Source organism: Herpailurus yagouaroundi, unplaced genomic scaffold (assembly GCF_014898765.1).
Source record: "Herpailurus yagouaroundi ecotype Mexico unplaced genomic scaffold, PumYag 29, whole genome shotgun sequence".
In the NCBI taxonomy this organism is placed as follows: domain Eukaryota; kingdom Metazoa; phylum Chordata; class Mammalia; order Carnivora; family Felidae; genus Herpailurus; species Herpailurus yagouaroundi.
This window is the reverse complement of record NW_024412377.1, coordinates 95,074,415-95,086,916: the sequence shown is the minus strand read 5'-3', so window position 1 is coordinate 95,086,916 and position 12,502 is coordinate 95,074,415. Positions and strand designations below refer to the sequence as shown.

At 40.7% G+C, this 12,502-nt stretch overlaps 1 protein-coding gene and 1 long non-coding RNA gene across 3 annotated transcripts in view; one reads left to right on the top strand and one right to left on the bottom strand.

The window, feature by feature from the left end:
* Nucleotides 1–8,370, bottom strand: part of LOC121013782 (uncharacterized) — a 51,679-nt gene extending 43,309 nt beyond the window's left edge. The window contains exons 1-2 of one of the 2 annotated variants that reach the window (XR_005782922.1): nucleotides 8,137–8,370; nucleotides 6,487–6,549 (exon numbers count right to left, since the gene is read on the bottom strand). This is a non-coding gene — a long non-coding RNA (uncharacterized LOC121013782). The remainder of the gene's footprint in view (nucleotides 1–6,486; nucleotides 6,550–8,136) is intronic. The other variant, XR_005782923.1, reaches the window with a different exon arrangement.
* ZCCHC9 (zinc finger CCHC-type containing 9) overlaps nucleotides 8,352–12,502 on the top strand; it is an 8,451-nt gene continuing 4,300 nt past the window's right edge. Inside the window, exons 1-4 of the mRNA XM_040449585.1 lie at nucleotides 8,352–8,472; nucleotides 9,589–9,998; nucleotides 10,682–10,832; nucleotides 11,066–11,158. Coding sequence (XP_040305519.1) covers nucleotides 9,615–9,998; nucleotides 10,682–10,832; nucleotides 11,066–11,158 — 628 coding nt within the window. The 5' untranslated portion in view covers nucleotides 8,352–8,472; nucleotides 9,589–9,614. The remainder of the gene's footprint in view (nucleotides 8,473–9,588; nucleotides 9,999–10,681; nucleotides 10,833–11,065; nucleotides 11,159–12,502) is intronic.

Genomic DNA, 12,502 nt, shown 5'->3' with positions numbered 1-12,502 from the left:
CTGAATGATACATTGGATCAGATGGACTTGACAGATATATTTAGAACTCTGCATCCCAAAGCAACACGATATACTTTCCTCTCGAGTGCACATGGAACCTTCTCCAAGATAGATCAAATACTGGGTCACAAAACAGCCCTTCATAAGTATACAAGAACTGACATCATACCATGAATACTTTCAGACCACAATGCTATGAAGCTTGAAATCAACCACAGGAAAAAGTCTGGAAAACCTCCAAAAGCATGGAGGTTAAAGAACACCCTACTAAAGAATGAGTGGGTTAACCAGGCAATTAGAGAAGAAATTTAAAAAGATATGGAAACAAAGGAAAATGAAAATACAACAATCCAAACGCTTTGGGATGCAGCGAAGCCAGTCCTGAGAGGAAAATACATTGCAATCCAGGCCTATCTCAAGAAACAAGAAAAATCCCAACTACAAAATCTAACAGCACACCTAAAGGAAATAGAAGCAGAACAGCAAAGGCAGCCTAAACCCAGCAGAAGAAGAGAAATAATAAAGATCAGAGCAGAAATAAACAATATAGAATCTAAAAAAACTGTAGAGCAGATCAACGAAACCAAGAGTTGGTTTTTTGAAAAAATAAACAAAATTGATAAACCTCTAGCCAGGCTTCTCAAAAAGAAAAGGGAGGTGACCCAAATAGATAAAATCATGAATTAAAATGGAATGATTACAACCAATCCCTCAGAAACACAAGCAATTATCAGGGAATACTATGAAACATGATATGCCAACAAACTGGACAACCTGGAAGAAATGGACAAATTCCTTAACACCCACACACTTCCAAAACTCAATCAGGAGGAAATAGAAAGGTTGAACAGACCCATAACCAGTGAAGAAATTGAAGCAGTTATCAAAAATCTCCCAACAAATAAGAGTCCAGGACTAGATGGCTTCCCTGGGGAATTCTACCAGACAATTAAAGTAGAGATAATACCGATCCTTCGCAAGCTATTCCAAAAAATAGAAAGGGAAGGAAAACTTCCAGACTCATTCTATGAAGCCAGTATTACTTTGATTCCTAAACCAGAAGAGACCCAGCAAAAAAAGAGAACTACAGGCCAATATCCCTGATAAATATGGATGCAAACATTCTCAATAAGATACTAGCAAATCAAATTCAGCAGCTTATAAAAAGAATTATTCACCATGATCAAGTGGGATTCATTCCTGGGATGCAGGGCTGGTTCAACATTCGCAAATCAATCAACGTGATACATCACATTAATAAAAGAAAAGATAAGGACCATATGATCCTATCAATCGATGCAGAAAAAGCATTTGACAAAATTCAGCGTCCTTTTGTAATAAAAACCCTCGAGAAAGTCGGGATAGAAGGAACATACTTAAACATCATAAAAGCCATTTAGAAAAGCCCACAGCTAATATCATCCTCAATGGGGAAAAACTGAGAGCTTTCCCCCTGAGATAAGGAAACCAACAGGGATGTCCACTGTCACTGCTGTTGTTTAACATAGTGTTGGAAGTGCTAGCATCAGCAATCAGACAACAAAAGGAAATCAAAGGCATCAAAATTGGCAAAGATGAAGTCAAGCTTCCACTTTTTGCAGATGACATGATATTATACGTGGAAAACCCAACAGACTCCACCAAAAGTCTGCTAGAACTGATCCATGAATTCAGCAAAGTTGCAGGATACAAAAATCAATGTACAGAAATCAGTTGCATTCTTATACACTAATAATGAAGCAACAGAAAGACAAATAAAGAAACTGATCCCATTCACAATTGCACCAAGAAGCATAAAATAGCTAGGAATAAATCTAACTAAAGATGTACAAGATCTGTATGCTGAAAACTATAGAAAGCTTATGAAGGAAACTGAAGAAGATATAAAGAAATGGAAAAACATTCCATGCTCATGGATTGGAAGAATATTGTTAAAATATCAATACTACCCAAAGTTATCTACACATTGAATGCAATCCCAATCAAAATTGCACCAGCATTCTTCTCGAAGCTAGAACAAGCAATCCTAAAATTCATATGGAACCACAAAAGGCCCCCAATAGCCAAAGTAATTTTGAAGAAGAAGACCAAAGCAGGAGGCATCATAATCCCAGACTTTAGCCTCTACTACAAAGCTGTAATCATCAAGACAGCATGGTATTGGCACAAAAACAGACACATAGACCAATGGAATAGAATAGAAACCCCAGAACTAGACCCACAAAAGTATGGCCAGCTAATCTTTGACAAAGCAGTAAAGAATATCCAATGGAAAAAAGACAGTCTCTTTAACAAATGGTGCTGGGAGAACTGGACAGCAACATGCAGAAGGTTGAAACTAGACCACTTTCTCACACCATTCACAAAAATAAACTCAAAATGGATAAAGGACCTGAATGTGAGACAGGAAACCATCAAAACCCTAGAGGAGAAAGCAGGGAAAGACCTCTCTGACCTCAGCCGCAGCAATTTCTTACTTGATACATCCCCAAAGGCAAGGGAATTAAAAGCAAAAATGAACTATTGGGACCTCAGGAAGATAAAAAGCTTCTGCACAGCAAAGGAAACAATCAACAAAACTTAAAGGCAACCAAAGGAATGGGAAAAGATATTTGCAAATGACATATCAGACAAAGGGCTAGTAACCAAAATGTATAAAGAGCTCACCAAACTCCACACCCAAAAAACAAATAATCCAATGAAGACATGGGCAGAAAACATGAATAGACACTTCTCTAAAGAAGACATCTAGATGGCCAACAGGCACATGAAAAGATGCTCAACATCGCTCATCAGGGAAATACATATCAAAACCACACTCAGATATCACCTCACGCCAGTCAGTGGCCAAAATGAACAAATCAGGAGACTATAGATGCTGGGGAGGATGTGGAGAAACGGGAACCCTCTTGCACTGTTGGTGGGAATGCAAACTGGTGCAGCCACTCTGGAAAACAGTGTGGAGCTTCCTCAAAAAATTAAAAATAGAGCTACCCTATGACCCAGCAATAGCATTGCTAGAATTTACCCAAGGGATACAGGAGTACTGATGCATAGGGGCACTTGTACCCCAATGTTTATAGCAGCACTCTCAACAATAGCCAAATTGTGGAAAGAGCCTAAATGTCCATTAACTGATGAATGGATAAAGAAATTGTGGTTTATATACACAATGGAGTACCACGTGGCAATGAGAAATAATGAAATATGGCCCTTTGTAGCAATGTGGATGGAACTTGAGTGTTCTGCTAAGTGTAATAAGTCACAGAGACAAAGACAGATACCATGTTTTCACTCTCATGTGGATCCCGAGAAACTTAACAGAAGACCATGGGGGAGGGGAAGGAAAAAAAAAAAAAAGAGGGAGTGGGAGAGAGCCAAAGCATAAGAGACTCTTTAAAACTGAGAACAAACTGAGGGTTGATGGGGGGTGGAAGGGAGGGAGGGTGAGTGATGGGTAATGAAGAGGGCATCTTTTGGGATGAGCACTGGGTGTTGTATGGAAACCAATTTGACAATAAATTTCATATATTAAAAAAAATAAAAATAAAACATAAAAACCTAAAAAAATAATTCTAAATGTAAAGCATATTCATTAAAGAGCATTTGTAAAATGCTGAAAGAAGAAAAAAGGAACTCAATTTCTTTACCCATTAGCCTTATTGTAAGGGTTCTAAAGCAGCTTAAATGATTGACAGATTCTGAAGAAAGCAGCTGTTAGAATGTCACTGGTCTGGACCTCTTTTTTATTTCCAACAGTAAGGTCATTAATTATTTTCCTCTCTCTCTCTACATGTATTTTTCTATAGAGTCCAAAGAAGTTCAGCAGGTGTCAGTGTTCTGAACACTGCACTGGGTACACGTTTGTACTGTACGTAACCCTCTTCTCTACATCTATCTTAGGAGACGCACTGTATAATCTAAAAAAATATGTATAGTTCTTCATTGCTTAAGCTGTCAAGGACAAAATGCCAACATTTTGTTTTTTGTTTTTTTTTAATGTTTGTTTATTTTTGAGAGAGAGACAGAGAGAGCACAAGTTGGGGAGGGGCAGAGAGAGAGGGAAAGAAAGAATCCAGAAGCAGGCTCCAGGCTCTGAGCTGTCAGCACAGAGCCTGATGCGAAGCTTGAACTCCTGAACCTTGAGATAGATCATGACCTGAGCTAAAGTCGTATACTTAACTAAATGAGCCACCCAGGTGCCCCAAAATGCAAACACTTTGATTTAGCATTAAAAAAACACTTGAATTGACAAAATCTGGTCCCACCCATCCTTTCTAGATTCACTATCTTCCATTCCAAATTACAGTTAAACAGCTTGTTTTTTACATTTATTTATTTTGAGAGAGAGAGAGAGAGAGAGAGAGAGAGAGAGAGAGAGAATCCCAAGCAGGCTTGACGCTGTCAGTGGAGCCCAGTGTGGGACCCAAACCCATGAACTGTGAGATCATGACCTGTGCTGAGATCAAGAGTCAGACATTTAACCGAATGAGCCACCCAGTTACCCCAAACAGCTTGTTTTGAAGCTGCTCACACTGGTTTGAGACTCAGAGGGCCAGCTCCCTGAGGCTGGGCCTTAGACACTCCTAGTTCTGCAGCATCTAGGCTTATCCAAGCACCTCTCACTCTGAGACAATCTAATCAAGAGTGAAGCTTCAAGGGGCGCCTGGGTGGCTCAGTCGGTTGAGCATCCAACTTTGGCTCAGGTCATGATCTCACAGTCCATGGGTTCAAGCCCTGCGTCGGGCTCTGTGCTGACAGCTCAGAGCCTGGAGCCTGCTTCAGATTCTGTGTCTCCCTCTTTCTCTGCCCCTCCCCGCCCCCCCCCCCCCCCCCCCAAAGCTGTCTCTCTCAAAAAAAAACATCAAAAAATTTTTTTAAATAAAAAAAAAAAAAAAGAGTGAAGCTTCAAAATTCTAATGGGAGCGGTTCCAATTTCAGGTAAGATGAATTCAGCACACTCCACCCTGTGTCGCCCACTGAATCCATCTATAAAGCATAGATCAGCTATTTGAAGACTTAAAAAATAAGTAGTAGCAGGCAAATTATGGAAGACCAGAATTCAAAGTATCACTGAACCAATGCTAAGTTTACATTCTGGATTTTTATCCTGGACATTGTGGATGTTATTTTGTATATACTCTGAATTGGTTTACTCCTCATGAAAAAAACATTTAAGAAGGCAATTAACTTGTTTAGACTGGCATTACGGGCTTTGTCTCATTTTTTCTGAGTGGCCATTCAAATCTCAGTTCATTTCTTTAAGCCTCTGAGTTTGTCTTGTGCATGTGGAGTCAGAGCCTAGCTCAACACTTCATGTATAGAAGTAGAAGCATCCTTTTTATGGTTCTCTCCCTTTCAAAATTCCCCCTCACTATCCTGGTATGGCTGTTAATTGCCTTTTTCCTCTGGTTCCTGCAGCCAGAAAAATGATGGCAGGCTTTCTTAAAATTTTTAAAAAAAATTTTTAACATGTATTCATTTTTGAGAGAGAGACAGAGCATGAGCAGGGTTGGGGCAGAGAGAGAAGACACAGAATCTGAAGTAGGCACCAGGCTCTGAGCTGTCCCCACAGAGCCCGACATGAGGATCGAACTCAGGAGCCATGGGACCATGACCTGAGCTGAAGTCAGACACTTAACTGAGCCAGCCAGGCGCCCAGCAGGCTTTCTGTTACAGTTTTAACTGCTCATGCACTTTTTGACAGTGGCCCATTTTCAGGGCAAACACACACACACACACACACACACACTAACCCATGTGCTAGTTGCTTCTTCAAAGTTTGACTCCCTTCCACAAGGGTCTGCTTTTATTTACTCTTCAGGATCCTCACACAGTGAATTTTATATTATTCCCAGAATTTCTAGTTATCAGGATGAGAGTTGGTTTATAGAAATCTTATATCATCATAACTATTTTGTTTGAAACATAAAAATGTGTTGCCCATGTAAAAAATTACACTAAGATAATCTGGCAATGGTCAGCTTCTTAAGCTGGGTAGTGTTTACATGAACTTGTGTTTTGTAATTACTTCAGATGTTTTATATTGCTTTCTGTATGCATAATACACTTCACAATTTTCTAAAAATGAGGTACTTCAGCACTTCATAACCAAAACTTTAGCGCCTCACTTAACATTTACCCTGTGGATGATAGTGTTATGAAAATAGCATATTTGTAGTATTTCAATAATATCTGAATAGATAAGACTTAATAAAAAGATAATACCTTCCACTCTAAAAGTGAATACATCCTAAGAAAATAAAGTATTATATGGGCACGGATAACTTAAGTCTGTTTTAAAGTGGGTCAAACAGGCAGGCAGGCAATCCCCTGCAGTACTGCAATGTAGGGAAGCTCACACTTTTGAACAGGGATCTTGGTTCAAGTCCTGACTCTACCTCTTACTAGATGTGTGACATTGGGTGAGTTACTTCATCTTTATGAGCTTGATTCTTCATTGTAAAAATGGAGAATAGTACCTACCTCTCAGGATACTGGGTGAAGGAAGCAATGATTGTAAAGCATTCAGCACACAGTGCTAGGTACCTATAAAATGTTCAATGAAAGTTAGCTATTATTAGTATTGACAGTAATATTTTCTTCTGAACCCCACAGCATTTCTATGACCTATTTACTTAATTACTAATCTTCACTTGGTGTATTTCCACAAAAACAATTTGAGATCATGTTCTTTCACTGCCAGGAAATGAATAATTTTCGAGTTTAAAATTCAACATAATACTAAAAAGACAAGTTTTAGTTGAATGCACCCTCTAGTGGTGTACATTACATGCAAGTACCTGGCTTCTACAAAAGAAAACCTCTTTATGAAATGTCACTAGGTTGGTGCTTAGACCTTGAAGCCAGCTGGTTGAGAACATGGTATGAAGAGGATGATCATACAACTTTTAGGAAGCTCCCTCTCTTCAAGAGCTGGAGGAATTTTTTACCTTTTAAAACTTCCCCCACTGTAAGACCTAGGATATTTCTGATATTCACCATACCAAATCCTAGTATCCCTACAACATGGACTTTAATCTTTCCTCCTAAAGAAAACCAGGTCACTTTCGACTTTGCTGTAACAAGCATTGAAACGTACTTACTCTTCACTTAGTTAACAAAAACGTACTGAGCACCAACTATATATACTAGGCAGTGGGAAGACAATAAACAACTTATTCACAATTAATTATGTAATTACTAATTTGAAGCACTGTAAACAAAGATTGCCATGAGCTTACAATAGGGGATTGGTCTAATGGCGGGGGGGGGGGGGGGGTAAGGGAGGGGTACAGGAAAGCTTACTTAAGAATCTAATGTGTAAAGCCCTGAAGATGAAATACTTAACTAGAAGAAAAGAAGCACCATACAAAGAGAGCAGCATATGTAAAGGCCTGGAGATAGCAAGGTACATGCAGCATTTGAGAAACTGAGAAACTGGTCAAAGAAGAGGAAATTGCGCAGGCTGAGGATAGAGAAGTAGTCAAGGATTTAATACCAAGTTAAGGTTGGAGTTCATCTTAAGAACAACAGGAAACTATTAAAGGATTTAAAGCAGAAGAATAACAATCTGATTTACATCTTTAAAAGTTCACTTGGCTAAGGCATGGAAAGGGATTCCAAGAAGTGGTGAAAAAAGTGGATGCCCAGACCAGCTACCAGTAATCCAGGTGAGATGAGATGAAGCCTGGCACAAAGTCAGTGGCAGTGGAGATAAAGTGGACAGACACTTAAGGGGTAAAATGGATTGATCACGATGCTGGGCATCAAAGTGGCAGACCCAGTGAACTGAGTGGGTGTAATAATGCCATCTTTCCCACAAAGTACAACTTGTGGTGGTAGCTGTTTGGGAGAGGTTGTTGAGACAATGAATTAAAAGGCTAGGGTTTTCCTCTTAAAGAGAACTTGTCTGACTACAAACTAGAATTATTTCCACTGAACTAGCAGTGGCAGGACAATTAGTCACCGACTTCCACCAACTAGGGCCCTAAACGTCTCTTTTATATTTCTATCACAGTGACCCACTACCACTATGCTAAGACTTTACCTAACATCTGCCTGGAAAGCCCTTAACTCACTCCCGCCCCAAATTTCACCAGATTTTTGCTTTTCAAAGTACAGTTCAAAGGTCACCTTCTCAAGGAAGTCTTCCCAGTGTTTTCCACCGCCTCCCCCCAATCCTTCCGTGCATCTCTTCCAACTAGTTGTGGGTTCCAGACACACTTCATCTCTGTGTCCTCGTTGGGCAGCGCTGCACCTTTCAAACGCTAGACGCTCCACAAATATTTACTCATATTCATTTACCCGCCCGGGAAGAGACCCTAGCACCTGCCTTCAGGACCAGCTTGGCCCGCCGGAAGTGACGCGCTCTCAGCGACAACGTATTTCCGGTCCCCAGTGCCGACTCGGTCGCAGGGGGACAGACTTCTCTGGTTCGCTAACTCGGCTGTCCTGGAGGATTCATGCGCGGTAAGAATTTGTGCACGGCTGAGCGAGATAGGACCCCGGGACCGCCAGATGCCGTGGAGTCCTCCCGTTCGTTCCCAGGGACGTGATGGGAAGGCACAGCGACTGACTGCTAGGCCCCCAACAGCCCTCAGCGCCAGATGGGTTTGGAATGCCGAGCTGCGCGGCCCGCTGAGGGCGCGGGCGCAGGGGTCGGCCTCAGCTGTGGGGTGCTCACTGCCTGAGCTGGCGCGTCTAGCCCCACTGGGGCCCCCGCCGTGGGAGTGGGTCCCGCCGCCTCAGCCTTCATACCCAAAGCTTCCCCCTTCACGGGTACTCAGGGTGATGCTAGTCCACCTCCTGAATAGCTCCAGCCCCTACTGTGATAGTCGCAGGCTCTGCAATGATGAGTGTGCGCGCGTGGCATGTAGAGTAGCGTGCAACGTCTGACCTATTCACTGATCCCACCCTTCGGCTTGTGTTGCGGATGTTACTGAGGACGAGAGCTGAAGTTTTAACTCTGTTTGGTACACGGGGTGCCGCCCTAAAAGGGGCGCGGCTTAATTGAAAATGATTTGAAACCGCTGGGCTGGAAGCAGTTTATTCTGTAATTAGAAGACCAGCATTATCACGTGACCGCAAACACTTACTTGTCAGTCTATTGGGAAGACTTGTAATGACAAACTTTGCGTCAAGGACAGGATTTCTGTATACTTAATTTGCTATGCAAATTGATTGCTTTGAACTGACAGACTAAGCAATAGTAGAGATGGGGAGAAAGTAGACCTGGGACTTACAGAGGGGAAACAGCCAGGAAACCTTCAGAATTGGGAAGGTAACTTCATTCACTTGTATTACTATGTGATACATAATATTTTACAAAGTAATTTTTTTCTTGAATTGTTTTGCAGTTTTAAGCATTTATATACCTGTGTTTCTTTATCTGATGTGGTAGCTTCTCTGGTAAGGGCTAGATTTACTTCATAGGCATATCTATGCAGCATGTTACAGAATTAAATATACACGAAGTAAAAAGTTTTAATAATTAAAGCGTCAACATATAGGCATAATGTGATACACTATGTATATTTAGTGGGTTTTTTTTTAAATGGTTATTAACCAGCCATGCTTGTCTTAAAGTTTGATAAGGTAACTTTGATGAAATCATGACCAGGTGGGCACGAGTTACTACCACACGTAGCAAGAGACCTTTGGCTGCAACATCATGGGAGGACATGAAGAAGGGGTCCCTTGAGGGAGAAGGCCAAAACCTACCAAAGAGTAAACAACTTGAAGCCAATAGGCTCTCTGCTAAAAATGATACGCCTCAAGCAAAACACAAAAAGAACAAAAAGAAAAAGGAGTACTTAAATGAAGATGTAAATGGATTCCTGGAATACTTAAGGCAAAACCCACAGATGGTTCATAATGGAGAGAGGATAGCAACAGACAATCAGGAGGTAAGGGAAGAAATTGCAGTTGCTTTAAAGAAAGATAGTCGCCGGGAAGGAAGAAGACTAAAAAGACAAGCAGCAAAGAAAAATGCAATGGTAAGATCATTGCTTCCACCAAACGGTTACTTTATGTAAGTCAAAACTATTATTCATACATTCACACACACACGTATGTGTGTGTATGTGTATGTATGTGTGTGTATGTATGTATATATATATATATATATGCCAGAGTATGATTGCTCTTGTGTACTAGATTTGTAAAGCATCTTTTTTTAAGTTTAAGAGAAAGCATGTGTGCGTGCTCAAGGGGACAGGGACAGAGGAGAGAGAGAGAGGAGAGAGAATCCCAAGCAGGTTTTGCACTGTTAGCACAGAGCCTGACCAGGGTTCAGTCCCATGAATCATGAGATGATGACCTGAGCCAAAATCAAGAGTTGGACGCTTAACTGACTGATCCACCCAGGCGCCCCCTTTTTTTTTTTTTCTTAATGTTTATTTATTCATTTTGAGAGAGAGAATGTGAGGCGGGAGAGGGGCAGAGAGAGGATAGAGAATCCCAAGCAGGCTCCTTGCTATTATAGCGGAGCCCTACACAGGGCTCAGTCTCATGAACTGAGAAATCATGACCTGAGCCAAAATCAAGAGGCAGACACACAACCTTCTGAGCCACCCTGGTGCCCCACAAATGACAAATGTTTTAAAGATATTTTTTATAACAAGCATTGATAAAGCCACTGTAGATTTGCAACATGGAAACTCATATTTTGTTTTCTCAGGTATGTTTCCATTGTAGAAAACCTGGCCATGGAATTGCAGATTGCCCAGCCGCCCTTGAGAATCAGGATATGGGCACTGGAATATGTTACCGGTGTGGGTCCACAGAGCATGAAATAACCAAGTGCAAAGCCAAAGTAGACCCAGCTCTTGGTACGTTTTCTATCGGTTTTTGATTTGGTTAATGTCAGAAGTGGCCAATACGTAACCAACTGGGTTTTTTTTCTGGACAGAATTTATCATGAGTATGCCACTTAATATTTTGAAATCAAGACTGAATTCTAAGTTGTATTAAAAATAGGGGTTTTCAGAGTATTTAAAATAATATGAATTACATGACTTGTTCTATACTTAGCCAACTTAATAGGAAATGTTGATCCTTACAGGTGAATTTCCTTTTGCAAAATGTTTTGTTTGTGGGGAAATGGGACATCTGTCCAGATCTTGTCCTGATAATCCCAAAGGACTTTATGCTGATGGTGAGTACTGTTAACCTTATATGTCAGAAAAGGTGAGTTACAATGTAGAGTTGTGATTTAATTTGTACTCAATCAGTTCTTGAATAAGTTCTTGAACAAATAACAAAACCTTGAGAATTTTAATTTTTATCAAACTATTCTTTGTACTGGAGTTGATGTGTAATATGAGGATGTATTAATCAAATCAGACATAACTAAAGTGTGTATTTCAAGCATTGTGCTTTCAGCATCATTTGTGGGAGTAGGTTATAAATATCTACTTTTAAACATAACAGAAGTAAAGGGATTATATCTCAAGCTAATATAAGATTTAAAAAATAGTGTTGTGAATTTAATCACAGGCTAGCATACCATTTTGGATAGATGGGCTGGTACACATTCTTCAATATTTGTAGTAATTTTTATTTCTGAGTGTTTTCCTTGGTCAGTTGTCTAGCATGGGATACTGTAACTTTCTTGTCTGTAGCTCAGCTAACATATTAAGGTCCCTGAATAAAGTCTATGATCTCTAAAGCTTTAAGGAGGAAATTTTCTGGTAATGTGAATAATGTGCTCATGTGATAGCTGGTACCATCAGATTCTAGACATCTCTTGTGTGTCATGTCCTGGGTTCCATGGGACAAGTCCAGTGAAAAGGCACAGCTTTTGGAATCAAGCTGACCAGTTACAGCTCCAGTACCACCACTCACTAGTTGTGGGACTCTGGCTGAGTCATTTAATTTCTCTCATCTCAATTTCCTCCCTCGCCTGTAAAATGGAGATGACAAACTGTATCTCATGGACTCTAAGATGAACATTATTTCACATTTTCATGTCCCTGTACTCAGAATGTATCTTACCATTGGTGAGTGACATGTAATTGGCAGATTTTTTTTCCTGAGAGGTATGTAAAATAATTATAATCAATAGTGTATTAGATATGATGAACTATGGTATTTACCTCGAAGAGCTATGAGAATTAAAATATATTGTTCAAAAGTACCTCTTCTATTTCACTGACATCTACAACAGTAAGGAAGCCTAACCCTGGAAAATGCCCAAAGGTGCCTCTCAGTTTTGAACTTATGACACAGGTCAGATGACATGAGTAATGGGCAAAGATGGTTTTGGATGGTTACGCAAAATGACTAGGTATTTTTAAAAAGTGCAGCAAAGGGGCGCCTGGGTGGCGCAGTCGGTTAAGCGTCCGACTTCAGCCAGGTCACGATCTCGCGGTCCGTGAGTTCGAGCCCCGCATCAGGCTCTGGGCTGATGGCTCAGAGCCTGGAGCCTGTTTCCGATTCTGTGTCTCCCTCTCTCTCTGCCCCTCCCCCGTTCATGCTCTGTCTCTCTCTGTCCCAAAAA